Genomic DNA, 24,878 nt, shown 5'->3' with positions numbered 1-24,878 from the left:
GTGTGTGTGTGTGTGTGTGTGTTATAGATAAGACTTTAAAAGCAAACAGGGACTAGTCTCATCAGAGCATCCACGGATGAACAGCCACAACCTTAAGCAAATTAAAGCATAACAAACATGAATAAACCAAAAGGACTGCTACCTTGTCCCCATTGCTTAGAGGAACTCTAAATTTGCACCAGGGCGCCTCATCTTCAAATAACAGAAAGGGGTGGAAGATGAATCTGGCACACAAACTACAATAACCATTTATCTCTGTGAAGTAATGCTTGATTAGATGAAGATGAAGGATTGGTGGTTGTTGGCATTACAAAGTTACTTTCTACTGTACAATGGTAAACGCCCCCCCCCCCTGCAATTTTCCAATAAACAGACAAATCCAAATATAAAAATAATAGATGTGAGTATAATTAGAATGAATGGAAATACTTGTGCAAAGGCTTTCTTGTTTTCCACTGAAACCAGTTTGTTTTGATTCTTGTCGCAAGGCCCCAGGGTCGACACTTGGTCAGGGGACCTGTATTGCATGTCATTCCACCTCTCTAACCTAGCTCTCCTGTCTCTCTCCACTGTCCTGGCCTGCTAAAATCAAGAACACCATAAAAAAGGTGAACTAGTACATGATTTTAGTAGCGTAAAACATCCCTTTAGCTTACCAATTTCCATCTCGATGAAGGTGGCTTCCTCTGGCAGGGCCCGTGGAAGCACCCCTGGGTCACTGAAGCTGGTTCTCAGTAACATGGCCATGACGAAGAGGAAGAGCACAGCTGCGAAGACTGGGATGGAAGGGGACAGATGGATAGCCAGGTACGGGCATCTATAGAGGGGAGGGAAAAAAAACATTATAGCTTAATAATTCAGTAATAAAGGCTGGAGGTTATCTCACTGTGACAAATTCATTCAAGGAAATTGCTCTTCTTTCAGTTAGCAATAAACAAGGGCATATGCAATATCTAGGTGCGATTAGTAAAACAATTACCTCTGCTTTGAGCTGTGAATTATGGGCACAAAGCAATGATGTGTTGACCTGGTTTAATTCCACAAACAAATACTCGCTATCTGATTTAAACATTTATACTTGACGCAAAATTATTTATTTCCGTGCTACAGAACATCCACTGAAGAGATAACAGCCACAATAGAAACCGCTCCCTTTCAAATAATCAATGAGAGACTAGACTTCAGTGTTTTCTAATTGTCAAACAAACAGGGCAGCATGTGCAGCTGGTGGATAGGAGAACAATATGATACGCAATCTGTAGTGGTGTACTCTGCATGAGGTCATGAACCAGCCTCTGTCAGACACTATGCTCCTTGATCTGACCTGTTCAGGGCTATGCTGGAGTGCATGGTGGTGAATACACAACACTTTTGGTGGGCGACTGGTGGTGAGACACAGTATCATCACTCCAATCGCCAAGCCCAGCTACAGCCAACATTGCAAAAAGGCCTAGTCTTCGTCAATGGTGGCCCGATGCATGCTGCAGCACAAAGCATGGCAACACAGACTGGAGGCTTGTGCATGCAGTTATTAATAGATAAACTGCACAGTCCCCCCCACACACACGCACACGCACACACACACACACACACACACACACACACACACACACACATCTGCATCCCATGCGGAGGGATCATACATTCATAATGCAATGCTAAATAGTGCTACAGGATTCGATCGTACTGTGCCATATCCTGTTGTACAGTATTGTACAGTATGACTAACTGAGTATCGCATGTCATACATGCACAGCTGATATCGTCAGAATACACTAAGCTTTGTGATATGGGGTATTGTGTCTGACAATAATTATGTTATGTGAAGTAAAAATGTTGTCAAAATGCAGATTTGAAGATACATGCTATGTAATGCAAGAAAAAAGAAGAAGAATGAAACTGTCCTCGTTTGGTTTGGAATGTTCTCTCATCTCCGTTATCAACAACGTTTTTGCTTTGTCTTGTTTGGATGGCGTTTCCTGCTTACACCACAATACATACAGCTCAGAGGAAACGTGGAAAAGGAATGGGAGTAGAGAGAGGGGGGGAAAAAGGCTGCCTGCCTACATAATACAGGAGCGAACGTCCAACTATTCCTAGTACAGTATCTTAGCATCTACACAAGGCAGGTAAGTCAGCATACCTAAGCACACTGGCACAATGGCTCACTACACCTGCCAGACGGGTCTGATTAGTTTTTTCCAACGGATGCTTTTTCACACCAATGGGGGAAAAATGTCAGCACAGATTAAATCGATACAAACCTCCACCTCTTCAGATCAAAGAATGCTTGTTCCATTTGTTAGCATAGAGACAGCAGAGGACAGCCAGTCAATTCAGACAGAGAGGGTGGGGCGGGGGACTCGGCCTAGGCCCGCAGTCAGTCGGTAATGTGTAATTGCAGTCCTGATGACTGGTAAGTATTCAAAGCACACTCCATCATCGCTTCCCATCAGGAGGACTCGACATCCTTCCTGGACGTGGCCGTTTCCCTCAGGGTGGCAGTGACACTGTGGGTGTTTATCAGTCACCGCAGCCGTGACAAAAAACTCCAAATATTGGAAGAGGCCCCTTTCCCCACACAGCGAAATCTGTTTCCACCAACAAGGCCATCAATCAGCCCTCAGGGAAATTATTTCTCTAGTGTCACCTGCCTGAAACTATGGAGTAATGAGTACATTTCTAAGGCATTCTTTACTTTATTCTTCCCCTCTTTCTCTAACCTTGCCATGCAAATAGAGAAGATTATATTTAGCTCAGACTTAATGGACTGCCACAGCGACTGCTGTAAAATCATTAGACAGTGGACTTTCGTCATATCCCAAGCATGAGGCCTACTCCTAAAATGCAACCGTATGTGTTCTTTGAATACACAGAAGAGATAAGATGACCGTCACTTTTGCTATATGCAAAGTCACCATCACGGTCTCTGCCATGGGACATTAGGTAAATTATGTGGGGTGTAAAGTTCACCGCAAACTGTCTAGTGTCTAGCCTCTGGGGCATTCTCAGTAAAAGGTCTGCATTTCCATGGCACCTTTATCCAAAGCGCTTGAGTTAGCTTCACATTCACACACCGACATCAAGAGGCAGGCAACCATGCAAGGTACCACCCTCATCTGGAGCAGTTAAGGGTTCAGGGTCTTTTTCAAGGACACTTACACACAAATCCAGGAATAGCCAGGGTTTGAACTGGGAAGTTTACGGTTCCCAGGCGGCCACTAGGAACCTCTAATCTACACTTTGATCTGTGGGATTTCCCTCTCAACACAGCATGATACAAGCTTGGAGATAAGAAGCTTCTGAAGGATTCTTGCTGAATTCAAATCATCTCAATTGTAGTATGACTAAGCCCAAGAGCATATCAAAGTCAGATGTAGGCTAATTCCTGAGCAAATCCTGACTCTTTGCACAAGTTGAACATGTCATGCTCTGCCTTTTTACAGGTGCAAGCCATTGGAGATCTGTGAGAATACAAATATAAATTAATTATGCGCTTGCTGTGCAAGCACATCTACAGAGACACTCTGTAACTTCCCTTTGTTTTAACAACATCTGAATTACCTGTGAGTCACGCTCCCTTTCTACGAAGAAAAACAATAATGTAACTTTATTGTAGAGCACCGCTTACACAAATGCTGGAAATGTAATTTAGTTCCCCACCCACAGCAAATTGCTCCATCCATAACCCCAGCAGAAATTCTGATAAAAAGCTAGCTTCATCCATCCCTCTGCGGCAGATATTCCTTCTCCCCTAGTCGGATGCATGCAGACCACTAGCAACAGTATGAGCAGTTTAGCTACAAATATCTGTTCAGAGATACAACATTTTTACCTCTTCAATATCCTAATCCGGATTGCGAGTGCATTTCTGAATGGATGTATTAAAGCTACAATCTGTTACCTTTAAATCCTATCCTATCTTTATTATGCAACACTTAAATACTGTATGATATAACTGATGGACGAAGTACTGTGACATGAAATACAGGAATCATCAAGCAGCTGGGATTAAAGAAGGTTACATCATGAGCCTGAAACAGCTGAACTGCTAAATACAAGGGCAGAATGAAAAATAATAGTGAATCTGATGAGAATGATTTGATTTCAGGCGCATGAAACACAACACCAGTGGCCTGGCAGCTAGAGGGAAGGGCCACATAATGCGCTTATGGAAAAATCAATATATGCATAACAACACATCCCAGTACCACAATTATCTACACACCGAGTAGAGTCCGAAACCTTATGCCCCCTCCTAAAAAAATGAAATACATAAACTCAGACTAGATATGCAGTGAGTGCACACCAGTGACCCTTATGAGTCTATTTGACTTAAAATCGTGTACTTTGTTGACCGGGGTCCCTCAGGGATCTATACTTGGCCACCTCCTATTTTCCCTCGACGCATCTTTGCTGAAAATAGCAGATCTACAAGCTCACAATATGACACATCGCAACATCTTGTCTGCTTGTAGAGCTATTTTCACAGAATGTTTGCTTATTTTCGCCGAATGCTCGCCTATTATGACATGCCCAGAATAGGTATGCATGTACTGTATGTATGGGTTCATCTGATTAAGTGAACACCCCAGAATTGACTGTGTAGAAATTGATTCCCTACCTGCAGGGCACATGATATGGGTAAAAGCATCTCTTCCTCACCAGCAACAAAAACAACACACCCTCTACCAGGGCAGCTCGCGGAGAACAAAGACAGTATATCATGGTTATTGTAAATGGGGCATGTACTGTCAGCTGGGCATAAATCACAGGTCCTGGCTGGTAAACTGCAGCCAGGAGCCGCTGTTTGACGGGCTGACTGGGAGGCAGGGTGGGGTGGAGGTGGCTGGGGGAACTCAGATCTCTGTTACCAGATCTCCCCTGGCCACAGACGCTCTGCATGGTCAGCACTGCACCTCCCCTCCTTACAACCCCACTACTGGAGGAGGGGGCCACTCCATCAGCAACTTTACGCACACTGTGTCCTCCACCTTATGACACCATAATCTAATAAAGCGCACACACACACACACACACACACACACACACACACACACACACACACACACACACACACACACACACACACACACACACACACACACACACACACACACACACACACACACACACACACACACACACACACGTGGCCTTGTGAACACCTGCACACGACAACACACAGACAAAACAAGCAGTCTTCCTCACTACATGCATGCGCCTTCCCTGCTGGCATGACTCGTCATCCCAGGTGACACACTGCCAGTAGACTCCTGTTCCTCTGGCTAAGTTTCATGGACGCTAACTACTGCACACACACACACACACACCCCAAGACTGGGCGACATGAGCAAAATCTAATATTTTTTACCAAATACCTTGATATCGATACTGTGAGTCTGTGACGATATCGTATTGTGTGATGATAATGATGTGATAAGACACATAATGCCATATCACGATTCCACAATATTAAGATATCTAAATTCCCAGACGATATCTAGTCTCATATAACACGATCGATATAAATATATATTAATATATTGCCCAGCCCTGACACAAACATAGAGAGACACACTATGGATGTAATGTATGTGTTACATGTACTGTATGTGTGACATAGGATGTGAGTAGCTCTAACCCTGCGTTTTAACAGCGGGCAATACTGGGCGACGTCGCCCAAAAATATAATGAAAGTCTATGAGAGCCGGCGATCGGGCGATGCCGGGCGATGCCGGGCGACATCGTCCAAAAGATGGATTTTCTTTATCTTTTTGGGCGATGTCGCCCGGCATCGCCCAGAGTTGCCCGCTGTTAAAACGTACCGTTAGGGGACATGAAATGCAGAATATGAGCCAGAGGATAATCAAGCCTTCTTCCTATCACAGGCAAGTTCCCGTTTACAGCATACAGTACAGTAATAGTCAGTGTAATGAAAATATGTTAAATCCAATTAAAAATAGAATCACTGCTGACTAGAGGGGGGGCAAAACCAACACACAATCCTTGAATTAAATCTGCTGAGCAAGTAAGAAAACAGACTGGGTACACCAACTCACACACCCATTTGTTTGGCCTTCTGTCTGATTGTGTATTCGTAGCTCATTTCCGCAATTTAGCGCTAGTTCTTGCATAGTGCCGCCTCTCGACATGGGCTGCTGATGCCCGGCGATAAGAATGAGACGTCTGCTTGGCTGTTGTTGGAAGTGCTCCAGGCTACGCTGATGGACACTGGTCTCTCTGTTCTTCCATCTGTGCCCCAGCGCGTTACGGCTCACCCTGAAGCCAACACCAAAAGCAATGAATCCTCACATTCAGAGAGTAGTGCTACAGGCAGTGCGTGTGGTGGAGCTCAGATGATGATGAGATAAGAACGCATCATCAGTACTTTGCACGGTCTCAAACAAATTGACTCGCTGGAATCGCTTTAGAAAGACCAGCGGCTGAAAGAAAGCAAGAGGTTGGTTCTCCTCCAGGGATCATGGTTATAACAATAGTATATCACAAATTTGGTACTTTTTTTCTCACAGATAATTAAGTCCTAATTATAATATAGGGCTTAAGGCGTTAATATAGAGGAAGTCTATTTGTCACACAACAACATACATAGTACTGCTACTGCTATATGACAAATAGCCAATCAAACTTTAGAAAATGTGCCCAAAATAGCGACACCAAGGTTTATGTGGTTAGCCGTTTGAAAATTAACATGCTTATCTTCATTCTTTATCTTCAAAACAATGATTGTTTGTACCATTACACCCAAATAATAATGGTTACATATCAAAACATAGGGGTTGAATTGCTATTGGTACAACTAACCAGTTCTACGATAAAAAAAAAAGGTAAATATAAATAAATAAAATGAAAAAATGAATAATAATAATCATGTACTGTATATTATATAATATTCTCCTGCTTATTTGCCCAAAGGCCTATTTAACACAACACATTTGCTTATTGGTCTGGTACAGCTACACAAATTATTATATCAAATGTCAGCATTTAATTCATCCAGATGCATTAGATGCATCCAAAACTCAAAGCCTTATCGCAGAGTATGGCCACACTCTGTCACGCAGGGGTTTCAAATCAGATAATGTCTCAAATTGCCCTGTAATGGTTGAGTTTAGGATTACCCCACCCCTCCACCCTGATCCCTTCCTCCCTCTCTGGCTCAATCTCCATGTTGATATCTATGCCCCTGGAGAGATCATTCTGGGCTGCAATATAAACGTATTGTGCTATCGAGCCTCCAGCCAAGAGCCACTGCAAGGCCTCCCGGAGCCCTGGCGCTTGGTATCAGTCTCGCCCAAGCCGGACAACAGCTCCTTCTGTCCAGGCTAAGAGGAGAGCACACTGCCATAACAGTACAGAGGAGTCAGGGATGGGATGGGCTTGTGCTAATGCAGGAGCAGCAACTAGCTAGCCTGGCATTGGCCAGACTGATAACGTGGATTCACTCTCACGTTCCTTCCCGGTATCAGTCTGGACTTCGGCCCATAGGGAGCGAGTATGAGAAATCAGAAAATTATCGGGCCAATCAGTGACTGCGTTTCAACTGCTGTCCGTACAACAGTGAAAAGCATCAAAATAATTTTCTTATTTCTCATCCTCGCTCCCTATGGGCCGAAGTCCAGACTGATACCGGGGGGGGGGAACGTGAGAATGAATCCACGTTATCAGTCTGGCCAATGCCCGGCTAACTAGCTGGTTCGTTCAATTTGTGCCGGTAGCTGTCCTGTGGCCCACCTATACTCAAAATACGGTTACAGTGCCATGACTTTGATTGTGCCTGATATGTGGGATTGTAGAGTTGAGAAAAGGAGAGGAGGACAGAGAGGAAGAGGGAAATGGGGTGGGTGGGATCATGGGCTAGTGTTTTGTTGAGAAATTGATAGACTATACTGTAAATTGATAAATAAAAACAAGTGTTCTCTTAAGACAAATCCTTAAGAGTAGTTGGGAAAACACATGCTGCAAATGATGAGCTGCTGATGGTGTGTGTTCTAATGGATCCATTGGGTTGTGCTAGTGGGTTGAGATAGATACTGTAGGAGAAATGCTGAGACAACAAGAGGCCCTTTCACAGAGCCAATTAAATATTAAACACTACAGGAGTAGTCAATAGTAAATCCCTGCTGTCCCTTGGAGTGAATTTTGAGCGAAGAGTAGACACAGACCACAATCCGAAACGGTCCATATTGCTGACCATGGGGACATAATATTGGGCTCCAGTTTGAGTGTCTGACAGAATGTGCCTTTATGAATGTAGAGCATGCATCAGAATAAACAAACAATAGTCTACTGATCGAAGACATGCTACAGGGCCCCTTCAGCAGAGCTGGTGGTGTGAGTGGGTCACAATAGCTGCACTATTTTGACAGTAAGCCGCTATTGGCCATCAACGACCAGAGATGTAAGGCAGTGCAATTCTCAACCTGTGGGTCTGGACCCCCAGGGGGATCCCCACATGATTTTGGGGGGGGTCCCCAGATGACAGTTAAGTGACAATTTAAAGGACTTTTAATACCTTTTTAATACCTATAAAATTGTCAAATAAGAGGCAGAAATTGTGAAAATAGCAGATCTGCAAGCTCACAACGTGTGAGCTTGTAGATCTGCTATTTTCACAATATTTATCTGTGGAACTCAGTCAAACAAAATGTAATACCTCAACTCCTACAATTCCAAGTGCTTGCAAGGGTGGGGGGTCCCCAGTTTAAATATGATTATTTTGGGGGGGTCTCCAGTTCAAATATGAATATTTTGGGGGGTCGCGGCCTGAAAAGGTTGAGAACAACTTATGTAAGGCTATGTATGAATGACTGTCACTTACTCGAATGCAAAGAAGAGCGAGCAGGTGCCGACGATGAGGAACATGGTCAGATAGAAGACGCCCTTCTGTCGGGCCATCATCACTCGTCCATCGCAGCAGAAAGTGTTTTTACCCGGGAGCTTCTCCCATTTTCGCACCTTGCGCGTTATCATCATCACCGCCGACATGGTGATGCCTTCGTTCGGTTTCGGGCCAGTATAGGTGTCCTTTTTGCTAAATGGCAGGATTCATTAGCTTTAAGATAAATACAAAAAAAAAGATCAAGTGTAAGCCTTGTCCATTCCGGTGGTGGTGGTATTAAATCAGTCCATGGATGATCTAAAATAATGACAGGCCAATAAATCGATGAAGATGGTGTGGTCGTACAGCCTGGGGTAGTAGACTAACAAATACTGCTGAATAAGAATGTCACACAATCCAAACACGCATGACCGGTTCTATAACAGCCTGAATATAAATGTATCTCAGCGCGACGAATGTATATAAAGCGTCTTTATCAATGTATGTATATGCGTCGCGGTCATATCTTCACTAACGTTCCATCCATATTTTTTAGACAAGTGCTTCTCTTCTCATGAATGCACCAGCTCATTCCGATGATATCCAGCTCCCATGCCTCTATTAAGCTGACAATCTCGATTCCTTGCTGCTGTCCCTTGAATATTGTAAACTGTTGTTGATTGAAATGTATCCAAATGCTTGCGGCGGATCTTTTTGGCGACGAGAAAAAATATCCAGTCGTGGTTCCTGCATTTGAAGACTGGACCTTGGCCAGTTGACATTCATATCATCTCGATAAATCATAAATGATCAAACAGGCGCAATGTTTCATGTTCCAATAAATTATAAGAGAATAAGATATACTGGAAGATGGCGCATAAGCCCAATTCTTTACGAAAATAAAAAAAATAATTCCTCGTTTCGATTCCGAGCAGGCAAATAAAAATAGTCGTTGGCCTGTATGATAAGGTGTATTTTGCTGTGCTTTCCCGCAGGATGCAATGCTTGTCTGGTTTAGTCAATGGTAGCAGGAAACACGCCTAGATTGAACTGTCTAATCTTAAAGGGACAGAACAGGTAAAATAAAATAAGAAAGAACAAAGGAAAAAACATAAAATGTAAACCACATGCATCTAATAAAACAACTTTTGTTTTCAAAATAAATAAAGAATTTAATCAGCTACACATTTTTCTGAGGTTATACCCTCAAGTGGTCACTCTAAAGCCTATACATTCCAATGACAAGGGAATATTTTCCTGTGTAACAAAACTACACTAGTATATGGTACATGATTGTTAGAAAAAAAATCTGATTTATTGAATTATCTGCATCATATAATTGTTATCAGTCCACCAAATGCTGGGACCAAATATTCCAAAGTATTACCACTTATATAATAAAGAAAATGACAAATTAAAGCCACATTCTTTAGCAATCATCTGAGGTGGCTTTTCCAAACATCAGCTAGTCATCTATCTATCTTTAAATTCACAAAACCTGTGTGTGTGTGTGTGTGTGTGTGTGTGTGTGTGTGTGTGTGTGTGTGTGTGTGTGCGTGTGCGTGTTCATTCTCGAGGTCGGCTGTACTTTTGATTAGAGCTTAGAGGAAGCCTTCCTAACCAAAGTGCTAAAATATCATCAGCTAGAGCAGACCATCTTAGAGCTAGGCTCCAGATGTAAACTTTAGGTTTTTATCTTTGGTAGCCTAGGCCCTATAGGGCACATGCACAAGTTGGTTGTGAGGGGCCTTCAAATGGCTGGCCTCTCCAAAAGGAGGGCCAAACAGTTAGCAAGGTACTGCTCAATATCAGCTATAGGAAGCCGCTCAATTTGGAGGAGGCCTTGTTTCCTTTACCCATGATTGTTGTCTGCTGTGTTTGTCAAGTAGTATGCCAACATTATTATATGTAACAATGTTCTGCCTTACATGCACTTTGTAACTGGCAGTTTTCCCATTATCTGACTGCACTGGCAGTGTTTATGTCCTTTGTACAAGGCATTCTTGTACTTCTGTTTATGTGGACATAAATATTTCAAATGTGTGTGTGTATATATGTATGTATGTATGTATGTATGTATGTATGTATGTGTGTATGTGTGTATGTGTGTATGTGTGTGTGTGTGTGTGTGTGTGTGTGTGTGTGTGTGTGTGTGTGTGTGTGTGTGTGTGTGTGAGTTAGCCTGGCATGGCCAGACCAATATCACTGCATAGATATTAGTCTGGAATCTCTGTGCATTCTCTCTCTGCATTTCCGGACAATCCGGTGGTTTCACGGATTGGCCGAGCTTTGCTTCACGTTGTGCTGCTGCACCAAGTGCTAGTAGTGTGTACAATGGAACTCCATCCGTGCATGCCCATGCATGTACATCATCAACACAACGTCTGCAGTTTTTGACGACATCAGGGATCCCTGTATCTCCATGTTTAGTCGATCGGTCGTATGGAAGTTCAAGTGGGTACTGCGCTGGGTACTCTGAGAGCGGGTACAACAGGAGCTCTGACAAGTACAACAAGTAGGCTACAACGGATATTGCATAAATGGGTGGGGCATGCATTCCAAACTTGCATCGTTCCCAACTTGCATTCCCGATTTTTTTTTTGTTTTGTTTGAATTTGCAGGTGCAGAGCTGAATCTGTCTAGATCGCACTGGGTACTCAGAATTGCTACAACGGGTACTCTGACAACAAGTACAATGGCGTGTCATTGCATATACTCGTTATGGAGTACGCCGGTGCCCGCAGGTACCGCAGTGGGTGCCCTAACTAACAACGGGTACAGTGAGTACTCTGACAGTGGTGTACAACTGGTACAGGGCATAGCAGTTGCAGCCATTTTGTGGTGCCACAGATCGAAAACCCATACATTTCCCATAGAGATTTCCAAAAATATTTATATAAATTATTTTAAGCCTGCACCAAGCCATTCAGGCTCCTGTTGAATCATGACCATCAAACATTTGATTCTGTGTCAAAAAATATTTGAATATTTAATTATATTATATTATATTTCACTTTTTTTTTGCGGTTTTCAAGTATTTTCGTTTTTTTTTTACACACAATCAAATGTTCAAATGTGGGCGTGGATTCCCAGCTTGCATCGTTCCTGATTTACATCGTTCCCAACTTGCATGGTCCACGAGTACGGGCACCAGTCTAGTAGTAACAACAACAACAAAAATAATAATAATAATCAACTAGTTTTTATGTTTAACAAAGGTTATACATAATGTGTGGGGGGAAAATCATCTATTCTCATACTTAGCAGAGGCCTTTTTTGCACTTCTTGCTTTTGTGTACTATGTCCGGGGGCATCTCAACTGTACTATTCAATGAAGCAGAAGTTATATGTATATATTTGCGTGTAGGAAGATCAGATCCAATATAAATATCAATATATTAGACTAAGTCATAACACTATAAGTAAAGTAAAGTATTTACAACCAGACGGTGTTATTAAGAGAAAAAAAACGTAAAAAGGAATATTATGATGTAAAATATTTTTGTTTTAAGGGTCCATTTGTATACCTTAAGTGTGCACACAAAGGACTACACTAATAGATGACATGTACAATAACATTACCATGAGCAGCAGGTAGGACAAAACCATAAATGACCCAGAGTGGATAATAGATGTCCTTTCCACTAATGTACCGGAAGCTGTAAAGTAGTAGATATAAGATAGCACACATCACTCACCATCAGCTGGAGTCTCGCTTTTTACATCAATACCCACGGAGGGCCATAAGTGATTAAGGGCTTGTCAGGAGTATCCTCGGCTGAACCGCGAACTCAGGCTGAATGCCAGGTGTACTGGCAGGTAAAAGTCAAACATTTGATATTGTGTGCCACTTTTATGTGGAGCGGATGGGAATAGGTGATTGAAGTCGTTTTTTTTATCTCAGGACAGTCTGAAATATAAATACACAAATAATAAAAGCTGTGTGAGGAGAGCTTGATGAATCCAAAGTCAAGTGTGCAAATGTTTCAAATACTAGAATCTTAAAATTCTGGCTTCAATAACTTTTGAAGCCAGAATTTTTAGTTCGGCCTCAGAGTCTAATGGTCATAACATGTTGTTGGACAGTGGGGACAGCTTGCCTTCATGCCCTTCATTTGAGTATTATGTTGTTAATACATTTATCAAAGACATTTCAATTAGATGTTCAGCATACACAAACACCGCTCATAAACAAAAAACATTTTACCATAAATTAATTTACCACCAATTTAATTAATAGAGATCAGTCCTTTGAAGAAGGAATTGCTCATATCACGGAAATAAACGTGGTTTAGCTTTTATGATGTAACATGCCATTATTAATACAAGCTTGTTATGAATGTAAGCTTTTGGCTCTTTGTCTCCACCTACTGGTACATGATGATACCTTCATCAACAGAGTGGCCGACTGGCCGTGAGCTTGCGATATAATTTAGTCACTGAAGTGATGTCCCATTCAAATGTTTTGCATTTAAAAGGCATCTTTGCTTGAGATTCTTATTTGCAGTCATGGATGTACACGACCTACAGTCCATCATTACTTGTCTGTTTTTTTTACAATAAAGTTTTCCACTTCAAACTGTCCGGTCATAATAATAGTCCGACAGGGAACATGTTTAAGATTACATTGCAGGTCTTCTTCCTGATATCATTTTTTCACGATTACTTTTGTTTGGTCAAATATTGTATTCGTGGGCCGTTGAAATGGAACACGTTCCGTGCGTCCGTGTCCCGCAATGCCATGCACAGAAAATGAGGTACCTCGGTTGAGAACGTATATTTGCTTAAATATACTGTAATTGCAACGAAATCGCTTAGCCCTAGAATGCCTATGATCTTACGGTACATACATTTGGAATACACTAAATTAATGTAAGATCATAGACATTCTGAGGCTACTAAATCGCTAGCTGTGATATCACATACATTTAGTGTATTCCATTTATATACACAGCCACATATCTAGCCTTAGATCAAGACAATCGTATGTATTTTATCGAGTCTGACTTTTACTTTCGTATCTACGGGAGTAAGATACTAAAGTTTACCCTGGAATGTCATCAGTAAAGCTCGTATTTCTCCAAACATGTACAATATGCAAAATATAAGGTGCTTACCCGCTTGGCGCAAATGTTCACTAGGTGTCCGGAGTATTTGTGCTATGTATTAGTCCATATTCTTCAATAAAGAAGTGTTTTAATCCCGTCTCTCGCCGAACGCCATTCCCCCCCCCTCGTTTACTTCCTGTTTACATTTAGTGTAATTCTGGCTTTCACCGGATGCGCCCCGCCACTACCGCCCATTGGGAACTTCCGACAGAATTGGACACAGACGGCATTAACTCTTCTTTATTGAAAAATGTGGACTAATACACTGCACAAATACTCCGGACACCTAGTTAACATGTGGGGCAATATTTTGCATTGTACATTTGTACATTTGTTTGGAGAAATACGGGCTTTACTGGTGACATTCCAGGGCAAACGGGGGGGGGGGGGGCGCTAAGACTCTTGTAGATATAAAAATGACAAAACGATCAAACACATATACGATAGTCTTGATCTAAGGCTACTTCTCCTATGCCCTCCTGCGTCGGCGACTCATTCATAGCGCTCCATTTGTACTCACCCAATAATGAAATGCTGGGACTTGGTTGCCAGTTGCCACTTGACTTGTTTATTGCGGGGTAATTAATATCACCTGTCGATTTGTGTGCCCCATACATATGCGCTCACTGCACTGGAAGAAATGTATGGAATACATGAAATGTATGTCATATCACCAGTGGTGGATATGGTACTCACATGTCTTCCTTACAAGTATCAATACTGCAATGTAGAACTATTCTGGTAAAAGTCTGGAATTCAAAATTTTACTTGAGTAAAAGTACAAAAGTATGGTATCAAAACAAAACGTACTTAAAGTAACAAAAGTAAAAGTACTCATTATGCAGAATGTCCCATTTCAAGTTTTCAAATGTATAAAAATCTTTTGGAAATATTTTCAAATGGCCGAAATGTATGTAGGGCGGAAGTGGTTATTGTGTTTTTGTTTTGTAATAATCTAAATCTATTAAGTAACTAAAGTTTTCAAATAAATGTAGTGGAGTAAAAGTACAATATTTGGATCCGAGATGTAGTGGAGTAGAAGTAAAAGTATTGGAAATTGGAAATACTCAAGTAAAATTTTACTTTGAACACTTCATTAACAGTTTGCAAATAAGTACGGTACGAATTTACAATGATTATTAAAGGGATAACACAAAAATAATTCCGGTTTCCATTGTGATCCTGCATACAGACAGTTGATTGGTAAACCTTTGATCAAACAATTTATTTTGATTTTGTTTTCTTTTACTGTTTGTTTATTATTATTATTTCATAGGACAGATTTGCAGTCCCAAGGAATTCTAGACCTGAGATTCTGTCTACAGAAAAACTATGATGGGAGAGTGGCCCTGCCCATCTTACCTTCTTGTCTATCAAAACTTCTGCAAAGCCTCAAAAACCAAGTGGCTTCCAATGGTATCTGTGAAATTGTTTGGAGTCAGGTAATGGAGGCTGTTGTGTTCGAGTAGTACTATTCAGTATTACTACCTCCAGTATTATCAATGGGTGAATTGGTTTGTATAGAATACAATAAAATGACCGGCGTCTACACTTGCACAATAAGGACAACTTTATTTAGGCAACGTTTCGGTTTATAGACCTTCAGGCAACAGATGCCTGAAGGTCTATTGACCAAAACGTTGCCTAAATAAAGTTGTCCTTATTGTGCAAGTGCAGACGGTGTGTGGTTAATTTTATTGTATTTTAGCTGTATCCCTGTCTACGCACCCGTCTCTGAGCTGATCAGGTGTGCATAAGACCTTGCCTTTTCCTGTGAATTGGTTTGTTTAAAAATGCAGTACATTTCACTCACACTGTTTGGTCTCGTTTCTGAAACAGGCACTGCAAAAATCAAAGAGGGAGAGGGGAAGGACAACTGGCAATAAACTAATTAAAGTCCTGCAGGATCTGTTGGAATCTTATGGAGAGAGCTGGACAGAGGATCTGAAAGGGGACATTCCTCACAGCTACCAACGTCATGGAGACTTGGTAATACTGGCAGACAACCTTTTCTCTCTGCCAGTGTGGAAGAAAATGGGTAACAGCCTTACCTTTCGGTTACACTTTGCTTTCATCAAGAGGTGTGCCAAATATTCAGTTACAATACATTATACTTACTGCACTAGGTCAAGAGCTGTGGCCAGCCGTCACCGAGGGGCTGTGTGCAAAGCGCCTGGCACAGATGAGCCAAATCTCCAGGGATGGTTTTCGAACGCCTACGGTGACCATGCTCTTAGGAGAACACAGCTGGGTGACACATATAGACAATGGAATAAGGTGAAACATAGGCCTAATCAATCAGCACTGTCTTTTTATGTTATACATTGTGCCACATATGAAGTTGCATCTGTTAAAAGTCCTATTATTGTTTCAGGTATGACTTTGATGTTACCAAATCCATGTTCTCGGCTGGAAATATCACAGAGAAGCTCCGGGTAGCTGCTTTTGACTGCAGAGGGGAGACCGTGGTGGATCTATATGCAGGTAGGAAAACTATACAGAACCATCATCTATAAATAAAAAATATTTTACACACAGGAATCTGTGATTCCATCTTAAATTATCTGGATTGTTATTGTATTTAAAAGGTTACCACAACATTAAATCGGTTATTGGACGAAATTTTAATACATATACATCGCTAACTGAAACTAGTTTCCATGTTTTCATCCACTTCTTATTGTATACATACATACATACATACATACATAGAGGAATCACATATTTTACTTCACAATCCCCTTAAATTTAGTGAATAAGTACACTTAATCCTAACTTTTTTTTGTCTCAGGTATTGGATACTTTACTCTCCCATATTTGGTGCATGCAGGAGCTAGCCACATTCATGCTTGTGAATGGAATGCTGATGCAGTGATAGCACTGAGGAAAAACCTTGAGGAAAACAAGGTATCAAATCGCTGTACTGTTCACTATGGAGACAACAGACAAGTAAGTCTCTTTTTACATTTCATAGCATTCATTTCATAAGAATAAATAAGACACTTTACACCTGAAGAAATTCGTTTAGAGCAGTTGTGTAAAACAAAAAGACATGTTGAAGGAGTTCCACACCCTGCTGCAGCTTGTGATGAAGGTCTATGACCGAAACGTCACATTAAACTTTTAAAGTTTATAAGCTGTGTGGGACTACTTCACTCTTCAACATAAATCATCATTGACTTACAATGACTGAAGCTTCCCCCACTTAATCATGCAATAAACCATTAAGCACTTAATTCTATTTTATACTATGATTGTATGACGGTGTTGCATAAAAATGGCTGATCTAGAAGCTCACAACATGTTGCATTGATTCGTGTTGTGAGCTTGTAGATGTGACATTGGAAAATGTTTTCCTATAATGACATGCCCAATAGAGATGCCAGGCACTTTGATGTCTGGTCCTACAATAACCAGAATTCACTGTGAAATCTTGTTTCTCAAGGCCATTGCAGAGAGTGGAAATTGGCTGTAGTTTTGATGTCTGCATGATTATGCCATCCACGCAGACAACCTTTCAATTTCCTGCTTCTGCAATACAGTGAGCATTGACAGACTTCGTTAGCATCATGCAGTGATCATTAATTCTACCAATAAAGACGTAGAAAAACAGTGGAGTATTCCTTTAGTAGAGTCTCAGTTGACTGGGGAAGGGAATCCATAAGAATTATGCATCTCGAAAATACTGAAGAATAGATATGGGCCTTTAATTAAAACTTTCCTAGGTGTATGTTAGAAACACACTTTGAATGTTGAGTTGCACCCCTTTTGCCCAACCCATGCTTCAGTCCACATCAAACACAAAAACAAAAAAATACAGTTGGAGTCATTTAGTGAGTATTCCACGAAAGAGAGCAGTCGTTCCAATCATTTTGTAAACTGTAAAATATTTTTTTTTTACTTTTCCATCAGAATATGGAAATGGTCAACACAATATATCATACAGTAATACAGCTACTAGTTAACCAATTAAGCTCTATTTTATACTTTCAAAAACAGTAAAATAAATAAACGCTGAATTCTGGATATTTTGTGATTGTGAACCTACTTGACCGTGATAAGAGAGAAGAGAAAATATATATATACTGCTCAAAGAAATGTAAGGGATCAAAGTGTTCCCTTCATTATTTTGAGCAGTGTATATATATATATTTAATAAATAAATAAAGCTGATCTATAAGCTCACAATGCAGTGCATTTTGATGTGTTGTGAGTTGTAGATTTTTCAAATGTTCGCCTACAATGGCATGCAGAAAATAGGAATGCCAGGTTGAAAGCGGTCACATTTCTGTCTACTACAGTAGTACTGTTTTTACTTAAATGTCTTGGGGCAACTCGAACACCATATAACAACCAATCTGCTTGATGATTCTCAGCTCCAGCTGTGTGATGTTGCAGACAGAGTAAACCTTGGACTAATACCAAGCTCTGAGGAGGGCTGGCCTGTTGCCTGTCGACTGCTGAAGAGGAAGACTGGGGGTGTTTTACACATTCACCAGAATGTTACCTCACCAGTACACAGCCCAGCAGTCAATCCAGCTACCAGTGAACTAAACCAAACAGCCTCTGTGAAGAAGACCCACAGAGAGGTTTGGCAAGTCTGGGCTGATGACACAGCAAACCGAATTGCCGCTCTATTAAAAGACATCACTTGCGGACCGTGGACAACAAGTATCCAGCATATAGAGCATGTCAAGTCTTATGCACCTCATATTCACCATGTGGTGCTGGACCTGGAGTGCAGACCACTCTAAGCTGAACTGACTGCTAAACTACGTAACACTACAATTTAGGGTGGCAGTGGCTCAGGGGTAGAGTGGCTGGTAGAGCGGCCGGTTGGGTACCGCGAGGTTCCCAGTTCAATCCCGGCCCCCCAAGTGTCCTTGGGCAAGACACTGAACCCTACATTGCCTCCAATTAATTAGTCGGTGCTAGCTTGCCACCATTGGTGGGAAAAGTGAGGACGCTGGCGTCGACTGTTCGCCCCTTCACCTCCCAATGTCCCCCCCTCCCGTATGAATGAATGAACCATTGTAAAGTGCTTTGAGCACTTGGAAAAGCGCTATAAAAATGCAATTCATTATTATTATTAATTCATTCCAATGATGGTTATAAGTATAACCCTGTATATCCATATTGCATCTTTTTATGATTTTATACTTTGTTGCACAAAAGTAGCAAAAATGGTCGATCTACAAACTCACAACACATTGTGAACTTTTAGATTGCCCATTTCACTGAATGCTTGAAATGGCAACCCAAACTCATGTGTGCTCAACATACTGTCTCAACTTCAAAGTACCGCTCTACTATGTTATATAATGAGATATTATTCCACCATATTTATTGATATCAGCACTGAGCACCCTCCTTAGTTATCTTACTGTAACCTAGCAATGGCCCTGGCCAGCTGTTAAGATCAAACTAACAAATCCTTTAAGCCTTGTTTGCAAGGTTATACATTGTATTGTTTAAAGAGAAAGGAAAACCTATTTATATTTTTTCATGATGCTGATGAATAATTGTTAATGTAAAGAATTCGCAGCAGTGCTGGAAAAACTTGAGATGACAGATGCTGTCAAAACATATCTTTCACTTCTGTGTGTAAATATGCATTGGTGCCTGAATTTTTATTTAAGTGTGAAGACTCAACGGGCAATATGCATATATTTGATATTGTTGTAAAGATTAACAAAATCTTTTATCTAATCAGCTTCCTCCCCATTTTCAGAACATACATTATTCTTATAGAACTGACATTCACCTTGTCATTTTACCTATTTTAATCCAAAAACAAGACTTTTTAGTGTAGTCTAATGTTGAATGCTAAAGGCTACGCAAAAGATAAAAGTTTAAAATGCTATTGTATTGTCTGAATACTTTTGGCACCCTGACACAGACTCCATACAATACATGGATTTTGGTTTATATACACATTCATGTAATGCAGGGGTTTTCAACTGGTAGTCCATGGACTACTGGTGGTCCGTGAATGGTGAAGGCATTGCATGTGGTCCCTGACCATGGATTTAGTAATGTAGGAAAGTGAAGTATTTTTTTTATCAACCACTAGTTTAGAAACAGTGCACTAAATTACTGGGAAGTCGGACGTCAATTACTTCCACAGAAAAGGGAGTTAGAATCTCAAGGGAAAGTATACCGGATTATGGGAGCTATGGTTGAGTCACCAGTATTAGAAATTATGTCCCATATACGTAATCAATCGCATGCATCTCCTCACTCATACATAAGTTGCAATGAATCAGTTAACATTAGCGTTTATTTAGACGGTTAAGAGAACAGAATAAGGGCAACCATGGGATAGGAATAGATCAGTGGTTATCAATCTTTTTTGAGCTCTGGACCACTAGCATATCTCAGTTAAATAACAACTGTTAAGGGCTTGATTTAATTCACCACAAATTAACAAATTAAATTAAGCCATTAACAGTCATTATTTAACTTCAAGCTCCCCCCCACCCCCCACACCATGCCCATATCCCCCCCTCCCAACACAACATCGGTCCCCAGGTTGATTCTTAGACAGGGTGGTGGTCCCTGGTTCATAATCAGTTCAAACCCCTGATGTAATGGATTAAGTGATTTAAATGAGATAATTAAGATCTGTAATTTATCCTCAGGGTCTAGGTGTCACAAGTGCTACCACAAAATACGTTTATTCTCACACATGACTACACTGTGCATTCCAATATTGGTTATCAGCTATTGTAGATTGGTTATTTTTGCTACTTTTGTATGTTCTTCCTGCACTATCTGAAGAAATTAAACCTGCTGTTGAAAATGATAGTCCAGATTTACACAGCCATCACTGAATCGTCCATCCTCACTGCATCCACCACCATCTGGTTGGCTGCCTCGTACTGACAAGGACAGACTGCAGCAGCAGATGAAAGTTACATTGTAATTGTAACCTAGGTTTTCTGAGCAGAGAGACTATCTCTCCATCAGTCTTGATATGATAGAGAACATCCAGTCAGCCAATGTGGTCATTGGTTACAGCCGAAGCGAGCAGGAGAGAATATTGCCAACTTCTATCAAACACTCTGTACACTTTAAACATGTACAGTAATTATATTAATTTACTGTATCTGCAGGTAGCTATGCTACTACACCAGCCTCTACAGTTTATAGTGTACATTGTATTTGTCATTATGTAGTTTCTAGGAATTTCAGCTTATGTTCATATTTTAAATTAAATAGTTGTGAATTGAAATGACACTGTTCGACCGTTGCTTCAGTGTAACCAAGACAAATTCCTCATATTGAGGAATCGTAATCATATCTAACTATATAAATGGCGACCAACTTCCGCACCCTCGGTGTCCACACCCCACAGCTCTGTTATCGACTAAACAACGCACCGCCAGACCACATGTGGCCAACTGACTCGCCACGGCGGCCACGCTGAATTTACGCCTCGCGTAGGGCACATCTCACTGCTCAGTACACCTTTTCCACCGCGCAACATAATTAATTCTACTCACCAAATGTCGGACAAAACGGAAGGGGAGCCAGCTTCGTACCGTTTACCGTGCGCACGACCTCATCACCACAACAGCACGCAGCCGCTGCGGGGTTTTTTTCCTTTTTTTCCAAACTTTTTTTTTGGTCACCATTTTCTCCAGGCACCATTTTTGGTGTAACGTCGGGTGTTTCTTTTCACCAGCCAATCACCTTTCACGTTGCCACGTCCGTTGCCACGTCGCGCTGACGTACGCTAAACAAGCGCTGCCGTGCGCACAATGCAAACGAGCCCAAAGGCGCGCAAAAATAAGCCGACCATTGCTTAGACACAAAGTCAGACCTGGCAACGCAGCCTACGCCAATCATGTGTGAGAGATCTACAAGCTATGGGGCAGAGACGCCACCGTATCTTAGCAACAACTACAGCGCTCACTCTCATTGGTCGTGTCACGCTAACAGCAGTCTCCAGACAATGGCATCGCAGACAGCTTGCTGTTACTGCTGTAGCCATCACAGGCAGTTGCAGCACGACGGACAGGGCGCTGTGATAGCTGCCATGTCGCTAACGCTAACCTGGTTGTCATGCCTGCAGCGGCTGTGCAATCACTTTGTCAACAATGCACGTTCGTGTGGTGAATGTCTATATTGCTGCTCAGTTCGTCCATTGTAGATGGTGTATGTTTGTGTGTGTCTTCTGGAGAACTATGTAGCTCCACAGCAACTACAGTAACTAACCTAATGGCAGGACCGCCCCGTGCAACGCATGTTACGCTGCATTATGGTCATGTAGTAATTTCAGATAATTTCGCTCCGATTACAGCAGTGTTTATCAACCCTTTCACGCCGCCACCCCCCCCCCCCCCCCCCCAAATACACGTACTTGATCTGGGACCCCCCATTCTGTTTGACTCCGTTCCACAAGTAAATATTGTGAAAATAGCCGATCTACAAGCTCGACACGCCTCACGTTCAGAGGCTTTGTAAGCTTGCAGATCGGCTATTTTCTACATGATTGCCTCTTTCTTACATTCTTTGCCAATGTGGCCCATGTTTTCATAGCATAGTTTATTGACTACTTCTGTTGCAGAAATGGCCATTTCCTTTACTTTAGGTTTTTTATTGTCTCCGCCAGGCCGAAAGGCATGGCGCAAGACTATGTTTCACCCCCTGTCCGTCCGTCTGTGATAGCTAATCTCTCACATCGTTGACTTGCTCGCAGCAAAATAACAGCCCGATGTGGACAGTCAGTGAGAGCTGGATAAACGACGTAAAATGTGTCAAAAGGAGTCTGTACGGCTGTCGATAAATGAACACATGACGTCGGTGGGAGAGGAGATATTGTGTCTTTTGGACAAACAGCAGCGTGGTGCTGATGTTTGTTGTGTGAAGCAGCTTAATGTCAGAGTGTTTGTGTTGGAGCGCCTCAGTGCGGCTGCAGAGTTCATGTGCAACCTCTTCCAGAGAGACACAGAGACACTAGAAACTCTGCTGGGGAAAAAAAACACTGCTGGGCATTGACTTTCCTATGGACATTGATCTACACACTGCAGGTATATCTGCTACACACACAACATCAAACTACACACTGCAGGTATGATGCAGCGTTTGCATTACAGCCAGAATGCCAGCGTAGTTCCCATATGGTTTCAAGGTGGGCTAAACCATATGGACCCCATGTCAGCAATGTCAGCGGCATCCACTTCAGTCCCAACTGCGATGCCCATGCAGGCTATAAGTAGCTTCTACCTGGCCCTTAGGTGGGCCCCAACTAGCCATGTTTATGTGGGACCAAGGCGGGTCCTAACTGGGTTTGCCCATGCAGGCTTTAACTGGGTTCTACCTGGGCCCTAGGTGTACCATAACCAACCACAGTGCAGTGCCCATCGCTCCAATTGTTGTGACGTCAGGGCTCTCAATACTGCACATTGGTGGAGGAGGAGGGGCCGCAGGGCGACCGCACACATCGCTGAACCAATGGTAGCCCACGGATGTTTCCTCTGTGGATTTACAATCTGCCCCTCTATGCCACATATCATCCGCACTACAGGCTCTTCACTGACCGAGCCACGGCCCCACTGACCCTCATGACGCTACGCCACTTAAACGTGCGGCAGCATGCGCTGGGTTGCCAGGTTTGCACAGCCTGCGCCAGAAACAAGCAACCACCTTCATGAAAAAAAAAAAACACCGAAATGGTCCGCAATGTTCCAGGGGTGTCCCCGCGCGTCCCAACACTCCACAGGGGGTCAGTGGACCATCAGGGGGTCCGCGGACCCCCTGTGGACCCCCTGAAACATAACAAATATTATTTCTTCAAATTTTTTCCTTTTTCAAAAAAACTTTTCCACAGTTTCACTCCCGCGATTTGGGTCCCCCAATATACACACGCCCACGCTGGGCCCCGTGCGCGGCTGGGGTTGAGGGGGGCGTAGCCCCCCGAAACTCTAGTATATATATATTTGTTGCAAAGAGTTTCCACATATTATGCGCATACTTGCAATACAAAATTGTGATGATACTTAAAGTCTAAGCCCTCTCTCCATTATTTTGTTAATACAACTAGACACTTTCATCTTAAAAGTTGTAAATGGTCCATTTGTCTTAAATATGAAATATGTTATAATTTTGTTTCATTCATTATCACTGTTATAGCTTTGTGTAGTGTAGGCCTGGGGTCTCTGAAAATAAATTCAGGTTGCTCAATAATTTCCTATCAGGAGAGAGAACCCATTTGTCAATTTCAATTAGTGTTCCACCAGTTCCCATTTTGTCAGCCACTTTTTTGTTTTTGTTACATAACTTTCATCACACGTTTTGTATTTAGTGCCTGATGTTATCACACCAAAAACCACCATGAAACCACTTCCCCACCAATGCAGCCAATGCAGCAAACGCCTTACTTACCAAGTATACTTTTGACTCGATGAGGAGGGGTTGAGTCGACCTCTCTAGAAATCAACAGTAGGCCTACCACATTTTTGAGCGGTGATCAACAACAGCTGCAACACAAAGATGCAACCAGTTACACTTATTAAACACAAACAGTAGACAGTGCATCGCATGCAATGCGCCACTTAAAGACATGCACAAACACACACAAAGACTGGCTCAGCACATGTGCACACACACACACACACACACACACACACACACACACACACACTAAAATGAACTATTATTTGAGTAAAAGTACTTTAAATACTTAAAAGTAACTAAAGTGACTAAAAAGGCACCACAGGGGGTAAAAAGTAATCAAAGTGAGTAGAACATATTTAAAAGTATATCAGTAAAAATACTTAAAAGTAAATACATTGAGTAAAACATACCTTAAAGTAATGCACATTTGTAAAAAAAATACTTAAAAGTAATACAAGTCAGAAAAAGTAACTCATTTAAATAAAAAATACTTCAGTACTTTGCTGAGTAAATGTACTTAGTTACTT

At 41.8% G+C, this 24,878-nt stretch overlaps 2 protein-coding genes across 6 annotated transcripts in view; one reads left to right on the top strand and one right to left on the bottom strand.

Moving 5' to 3' along the window:
* Positions 1-16,145, bottom strand: part of zdhhc9 (zDHHC palmitoyltransferase 9) — a 35,791-nt gene extending 19,646 nt beyond the window's left edge. For 3 of the 4 annotated variants that reach the window (XM_084042127.1, XM_084042128.1, XM_084042129.1), the window contains exons 1-2: positions 8,843-9,826; positions 657-817 (exon numbers count right to left, since the gene is read on the bottom strand). In XM_084042127.1, the coding sequence (XP_083898253.1) occupies positions 657-817; positions 8,843-9,009 (328 nt within the window). In that variant the 5' untranslated portion in view covers positions 9,010-9,826. Of the gene's footprint in view, positions 1-656; positions 818-8,842; positions 9,827-16,068 lie in introns of those variants that run through there. The other variant, XM_084042130.1, reaches the window with a different exon arrangement.
* Positions 13,460-20,025, top strand: trmt12 (tRNA methyltransferase 12 homolog). 2 transcript variants are annotated; one of them, XM_084042132.1, is made up of 7 exons: positions 13,470-13,599; positions 15,227-15,392; positions 15,790-15,988; positions 16,077-16,227; positions 16,325-16,434; positions 16,742-16,899; positions 18,327-20,025. In XM_084042132.1, the coding sequence occupies exons 1-7, from the start codon at positions 13,547-13,549 to the stop codon at positions 18,702-18,704; spliced, it is 1,215 nt and encodes a 404-aa protein (XP_083898258.1). In that variant the 5' UTR covers positions 13,470-13,546; the 3' UTR covers positions 18,705-20,025. The 2 variants fall into 2 exon arrangements, with proteins under 2 accessions (XP_083898259.1, XP_083898258.1); XM_084042133.1 differs by lacking the exon at positions 15,227-15,392 and having other exon boundaries at positions 13,460-13,599.
* Positions 20,026-24,878: the final 4,853 nt, after the last annotated feature.

The sequence above is a fragment of the Gymnoscopelus microlampas genome (assembly GCF_963454915.1).
Source record: "Gymnoscopelus microlampas genome assembly, chromosome: 18".
Classification (NCBI taxonomy): domain Eukaryota; kingdom Metazoa; phylum Chordata; class Actinopteri; order Myctophiformes; family Myctophidae; genus Gymnoscopelus; species Gymnoscopelus microlampas.
This window is presented reverse-complemented; position numbering and strand designations above follow the sequence as displayed.

Coding starts and splice junctions, on each gene's coding strand:
- trmt12 (XM_084042132.1), top strand. CDS start 13,547: ATGGAACACGTTCCGTGCGTCCGTGTCCCGCAATGCCATGCACAGAAA. Junction 15,393..15,789: donor GTGAAATTGTTTGGAGTCAG/GTAATGGAGGCT, acceptor TTTCTGAAACAG/GCACTGCAAAAATCAAAGAG. Junction 16,900..18,326: donor ACTATGGAGACAACAGACAA/GTAAGTCTCTTT, acceptor GATGATTCTCAG/CTCCAGCTGTGTGATGTTGC.